Source organism: Bos mutus, chromosome 7, assembly GCF_027580195.1.
Source record: "Bos mutus isolate GX-2022 chromosome 7, NWIPB_WYAK_1.1, whole genome shotgun sequence".
NCBI classification, from domain to species: domain Eukaryota; kingdom Metazoa; phylum Chordata; class Mammalia; order Artiodactyla; family Bovidae; genus Bos; species Bos mutus.
Genome location: NC_091623.1, coordinates 82,919,657 through 82,926,508, shown reverse-complemented (window position 1 = coordinate 82,926,508; position 6,852 = coordinate 82,919,657). Strand labels below are relative to the sequence as shown.

Here is a 6,852-nt window from a genome sequence, read left to right as displayed (position 1 = left end):
TTTTGAACTGTGCTGTTGGAGAAGACTCTTGAGAGTCCCTTGGACTGCAAGGAGATCAAAGCAGTCAATCCTAAAGGAAATCAGTCCTGAATATTCATTGGAAGGACTGATGCCAGAGCTAAAGCTCTGACACTTTGGCCACCTGATGCAAAGAACTGACTCATTGCAAAAGACCCTGATGCTAGGAAAGAGGGAGAAGGCAATGGCACCCCACTCCGGTACTCTTGCCTGGAGAATCCCATGGATGGAGGAGCCTGGTAGGCTGGAGTCCATGGGGTCGCTAAGAGTCGGACACAACTGAGCGACTTCACTTTCACTTTTCACTTTTGTGCATTGGAGAAGGAAATGGCAACCCACTCCAGTATTCTTGCCTGGAGAATCCCAGGGACGGCGGAGCCTGGTGGGCTGCCGTCTGTGGGGTCGCACAGAGTCGGACACGACTGAAGTAACTTAGCAGCAGCAGCAGCAGCAGCAGCTAGGAAAGACTGAAGGCAGGAGGAGATGGGGATGACAAAGGATGAGATGGTAGGGTTGTATCACTGACTCGATGGACGTGAGTTTGAGCAAGCTCCAGGAGTTGGTGATGGACAGGGAAGCCTGGTGTGCTACAGTGCATGGGGTTGCAAAGAGTTGGACACAACTGAGTGACTGAACTGAAAGATGGTGGTGGTTGATGGTTTAGCTGCTAAGGCATGACTGACTCTTGTGACACCATTGATTGTAGCCCACCAGGCTTTTCTGTCCATGGGATTCTCCCAGCAAGAATACTGGAGTGGGTTATCATGCCCTCCTCCAGGGGACCTTCCCAGCCCAGGAATGGAACCCGGGTCTCCTACATTGCAGGCAAATTCTGAGCCAGCAGAGAAGCCCACTAAACACAGAACCAAAGTCAAAAAGATAAGGAAGGAGATTCGGGGGCCTTTTCTCCATTTCTCCCTTTGGCCCCCAGTGCCCATGGGCCTTGGCCGCGGCTGGCCCTCCCATGCAGCCTGAAAAGTGCCACCCATTTTGTAGGTGGCAAACCCGAGGCCCAAGGCCCGCAGGAGGCTCAAGCAGTTTTATTATTATGGTGTATTGGTCCCCTGATACATCCAGGCCCCTGGCTGCCCTGCTGCAGGATGCCCCTTGGAACACAGAATCAGGGCCACCTCTGGAGGGTCAAGGTGAGGGAGGTGAGCCATTGTGGCGGAGGACCTTCTTGATCCAGGGCATGTAGGGGGCCACAGCGACAGCCACGGGGGGTTTGAAGATGTCGGTGCAATTCTCAGAGCTGAAGGACAGGATTCCAGCCACTTGGCCTCTTTTGCACACCACCGGCCCGCCTGAGTCCCCCTGTGGAGGCAATGGAGCACCAGTCACCTCCTGATGAAGGGGGCCGCTTATCCAGTGGGAGGGGATGGAAGGCTGATTCCAGGGCAGAGACCCCCATCTATCCCCTTCCCCCACCTCCTTTAGTCCCTTCTCAGTTCCTTTCTTGCCTGGTAACTCTCTCTGTGACCCCTTCCCGCCCCAGGGCCTTTGCACATGCTCCGTCTATGCCCTGATGTTTCTAGGTGCTGGAGTTCAAAGCCTAGCTCTGCCACCCGCTGTGTAACCATGGGCAAACTGCTTAGTCTCTCCGTGCCTCAGTTTCTGCACTTGAGAAGTGGGCGCCTGCTCCTTCCCAGCTTCAGGACCTCCAGGGAAGGGAGGGAGCCAGGCTCACCTGGGCGCCCCCACCCCCAGCACCCGCACCTTGCAGGGGGCCTGGTTCTTGGAGTCAGCTGCCAGGCAGATCATGTGGGAGCTGATGTTGCCGTGCCAGAACCGACTGTTGTTGCACATCCTGGTGTCCAACACATGCACGTCCAGCTCCTGCAGCACCCTGGCCAGGTTCCCAGGCTGGTGGGTCAGGCCCCAGCCGGCCAGGCTGCACCGGGTGCCTGTGGCCACCACCTGGCGCCCTCGGGGCAACGCCAGGGGCTGGATGGTCCTGCTGGGCTTCACCTTCCCGTCCAGCTATAGGGACAGGAAGAGGCAGGTGAGTAGGTGAGGGGATGCTGGGGGAGGAGAACACAGCGGGAGGGGCAGTGGGAAGGTGAGTCTGGGGAAGGGGACAGTAAGGGAGGGGAGCCAGGGGGAGGGGACCTGGAACTACCATTCCTCCCACTGGCAGCACCTTTAGCAGCGCGAGGTCATTCTCCAGATGAGGGACTGGCTTGTATTCGGGGTGCCAGACCACCTTCCTGATGCGGTAGATAGGGCTGATCTCTCCCAGCACATGAAGCCCCAGCACAAGCCTCAGCTGCTGCGTCCTGGGGGCGGCAGGGTTGAGGTGTGGGGGTGCTGCAGGATTTGTGGGGGGCGGCAGGCCTGGGTGTGAGCCCCAGCCCTCCCAGGCTCTGGCCCAGGGGCACTCACAATACTGCACCCCCTCACCCGGCTTCTTTCTGCAGTCCTTCCCCTGCCCAGTCTGGTCTTCTCCCTGCCTCCTCCAGGAAGCCTTCCCTGCTCCCGCCTCACCCCAGACTCCTGTCCAGCCATGCCTGAAGGCTGTCTCTTTTCCATGTTTTCAGTTACTTGAATAAACAGACCCCCTTTGATTACTTCTCTGGGTTTGATCTGCGGTCTTTGTTACTGGCCAGTCCAGAGGTAGGACAGCTCTGGGATGGCTTTACCTGGTGGTTTCACAATGGCGTCATGCACCCAGGTTCCTCTCTGTGTTGGCCCTGCCACCCTCATAGGCCAGCTCTGTCCCTGTGGCCACAGGTGGGAGACACACTCCTGGGTGTCACAAGAGACCCACCTCTGTCCATTTGGAAGGTTCTTTTTTATAGCAAATAAGCTGCCCCCAGGAATCCTCGCAGCCTAATGTCACATACACAAATAAGGTTGCTGTGATGTACTATTGCCTCAGCAATCACTGCAGAGGGGAAGGGGACCCCCTCACAACACTACAGTTGACTTAAATCTCTCCAGACCCACCTCCTGGTGGGAATGGGGAAACCAGGATAGGTCTGGGGACATCTGGTGTGATGGGGTGGGGCTGGGTCACTCACGGCTGGGTCAGGCAGTGGGCAGCTGTCAACACCCAATTTTGGTGCAGGAGCACCCCACCACATTGGTGTAAGCCAGACGACTTCTGCAGCGAGACCATGTATGGGCGTGAGTGGGGGACAGCGTCTCGACCCCCGATGATGTGTGTCTCGAAGGTGTTGCCTCCTGGGGAGAGGGAGAGAAAAGGCCAGGTTAGGACTGGGTGCCCCACCCCTGCCTTGACACTCTGACTCCAGCTCCAAGGCCCTGGATGGAATGTTCTGGAATTAGACTATGGTGATAGTTGCACAACTCCAAATGCGCTAAAATTCTCTGACTTGTACCCTTTAACTGGGTAAATTGCATAGTATGTGAATGACATCTCAATAAAGCTGCCATAAAAATTGTTTTAAAACCAATCATGGGGACTTACCAGTTTTCCAATGCAGGGACAAGGATTGGATCCCACATGCCCTGGGATGTGGCCAGAAATTTTTTGGAAAATTGTGAATTAAAAATGATTGATAAAAAGCATTTTAATGTAAATTAGCTTAAAAAAATCTACCTGTGATTCCCCATCATGCTTTAATTTTTAAAATCTGTTTTTAAAAATTTTGGCCGTGCTGCATGGCATGTGGGATCTTAGCTCCCTGGCTAGGGGTCAAACCCATGCCCCCTGCAGTGGAAACATGACTCCTAACTCCTGGGCCACCAGGGAAGTCCCTCCTTCATGCGTTAAACATCCAAACTCCTCATGACCCACAAGACACACCTCAGCTGACCCTGCTTCCTTCACACTTGCCCCCATCCCCTCCAGCACTCCGGTCTCCCTGCTGTTGATGGATGGATGATGGATGAGGATGGATGGATAACAGATGGATGGATGCATGCATGGAATGGAAGAAAGGAAAGAAGGAAGGGAGAAAGGATGATGGGTGGGTGGTGGGAACCCCTATCCTGCTGGGTCACCAGTTGATCACAGTGATGGTGGGCCAGCATGGTGGGATGCCCACCATCCCACCCAGTCTGCATCTCATGCTCCCAGGTGCCATTTATGAACAAGTGTATACAATCTGGGGAGGTAGCCAGCTGGGGCTGAAATTCCAGCTCCGTCCCTCCTAGCGGGGCGGTCGTGTGAAGGCTGCCTCGCTCGTGGGGCTGTGGTTTCCTTCTCTGCACTTCCTGGGTGCTGCTGGGGAGCAAACAGCCTGCACCTGTCCCACATGCTGCGAATCCAGCTCCACCAGAGCTCCACCAGAGCCCCACGGCCGCCTCTCAAGACAACAACCAAGCGCACATGCGCGACCTCACCCTGGAGAGGCCTGGTGGGATCCACCATGAAGGGGCGAATACAGCGCCCCTCCGTGGTTCCTCCGGAAAATGCATCATCCGAGCCCAGCCTGGGGACTCAGCCCAGGGCCGCGGTCGGAGGACTTGGGGGAGATGGAGATGCTACCAGAGCACAGGGGACCGAGAACAGCAGGACGACTAGATCCTGCTCACTGAGGACACCGTGTGGACAACTGGAGTGAGGTCTGTAGGTGAGCTGAGGGGAAGGATGCTGAGAATCCATCCTGTGACAGGATGGCCTGTTCCCAGCACACACACATAACCCCCCCCCACCCCGACACACACACATAAGCACACGGACACACATACGCACACGCACACATATGCACACGCACACACACACATACATGCCAAAGCGTTTAGGGGTGAGGGGCAGTGCATCTAAATCTCATTCTCAAATGGTTCAGGAAAATAATGATAAACACATATTTGTATTTTGTATACACACCAAGGGGTGGGGTAGGTTGGGGGGGATGATAAAGCAATGGAGGCAAAATGTTTACCACCGAGGGATTAGGAGAAAAGGAAAGTTGTCTGCAGGACTCTCCTGATTTCTCTGTGAAAGTGGAAAGAAGTCAGAAGGAAAAAAATGGGGGGGCTTCCCTGGTGGTCCCGAGGCTAGGACTCTGTACTTCCAGTGCAGGGGGCGTGGGTTTGGTCCCTGGTGAGGGAACTAGATCCCACATTCAGTGACTAAGAATTCACATGTCAAAACTAAAGATCCTGCTTGCTGCAACAAAGATTGATGATCTTGCGTGCCACCAAAGATTTGGTGCAGCCAAAATAAACACATTTTTCTTTTTAATTCAAGAAAGGAAAAGAACCTCACATCTGCCAAGCCTTGCCCTCACCCTCAGGCCTCACTCAGAAGAAGTCATGACAGCCATATGGAGATGAAACTGACAGACCCTCGGTCACCCAAGCTGTGAAACCAAACTCTTCCCCAACAGCAAGTCCCATCACCCCAGGAAGAAGCCCCGAACTGTTAGCAACCCACTTCACACCTTTTTTTTTCTTTAATGGTTGCTTTTTCTTTTTTTCACTTTTTAAAAGACTGATGTATAGTTGATTTACCATGTGTTAGTTTCAGGTGTATAGCAAAAATATATATATATATATAAAATATATATATATTATTCAGTTATATACATATACATGTATATTATATATATATTCATCCCTGGGTCTGGAAGATCCCCTGAAGGAGGGCATGGCAATCCACTCCAGGATTCTTGCCTGGAGAATCTCATGGACAGAAGAGCCTGGCGGGCTACAGTCTACGGGGTTGTGAAGAGCTGGACATGACTGAGTGACTAACACTCACATTTATATTCTTTTTCAGGTTCTTTTTCAATTTTAGGTTATTACAGGATATTAGGTATAGTTCCCTGTGCCAAACAGTAGAACCTTGCTGTATGTTTTATATATACTTGTAGTTATTTAGTCACTAAGTCACGTCTGACTCTTTGTGACCCCATGAACTATACAGCCCCCGCGGCTCCTCTGTCCATGGGATTTCTCAGGCAAGAATACTGGAGTGGATTGCCAGTTTTTCTCAGGGGGATCTTCCCGACTCAAGGATCAAACCCTCATCTCTTGTGTCTCCTGCATTGGGAGGCAAATTCTTTACCGCTGAGCCACCTGGGAAGCCCTTTATGTATCTGTTAATTCGAAACTTCTAATTTATTCCTTTTTTTTTTAATTTAAAAATTTTGGCCATCCTGAATGATAGCTTTCAGGATCTTATTTCTCTGACCAGGGATCAAACCCATGTCCCCTGCAATGGAAGCTTAGGGTCCCAACTAGGGGACCAACAGAGAAGTCCCCCACTCCACTTTAAATTAAAAAAAATATATTGTTGGAGGAAAGTGAAGCTCCCTCGCTGCCGCCCTGCTTCCTGCTCTGGAGCCTCCTTCCAGAAATATTTCATCTGGGGAAGGGGAACGGACACCCTCAGGACGACGGGTGTCCTCTGCCCTTTGCTCTTTGCTTTCCCCACAAGCTCTTTTCGAGGCTGTTTCATGGACAGCCATCTCGTGCTCTGGGGGCCACTGATGTTTTTTCAGTGAGTCCTGTCTGGGGACAGGGAAATTGTATCCAGTCTGTTTCTTCACCCCCCTGCCCTGCCCCTCGCCGTGGACCCTGGGTGCCGCAGCTCCAGCCTCAGGGTCCCCACCTCGCTCACCTGCCCACAGGGCTTCCAGGACCACCAGCAGGAGCAGCATCTTGGATCTGGGGGCCTCCACGGTTCTGGCCCCGAGCCCCAGCACAGTTCACACCCACCCTTCCTGTGGGGGAGGGAGGTGACATTCACAGCTCCGGATGATTCCACATCACCCCCAGGTGTTTCTGAAAGATATGCACTCTTTGGAGACAAAACCCTGTCACCATGATCACATCTGAAAAATTTACAGGAATCCCTATTGAGCATCTATTACCCCGTCATGTTCCACCTCCCAGCTCAGCCGTGGTGTTGTGTGGTTTCAG

General features: G+C 53.0%; 1 protein-coding gene across 1 annotated transcript; it reads right to left on the bottom strand.

Annotated features, from left to right (window-relative positions):
• Nucleotides 1-1,145: 1,145 nt before the first annotated feature.
• GZMM (granzyme M) lies at nt 1,146-6,637 on the bottom strand. Its single transcript, XM_005892744.3, has 5 exons — nt 6,551-6,637; nt 3,039-3,201; nt 2,159-2,294; nt 1,735-1,998; nt 1,146-1,332 (listed from the first exon to the last, which is right to left on the bottom strand). The coding sequence occupies exons 1-5, from the start codon at nt 6,588-6,590 to the stop codon at nt 1,159-1,161; spliced, it is 777 nt and encodes a 258-aa protein (XP_005892806.1). The 5' UTR covers nt 6,591-6,637; the 3' UTR covers nt 1,146-1,158.
• Between the last annotated feature and the right edge of the window lie 215 nt (nt 6,638-6,852).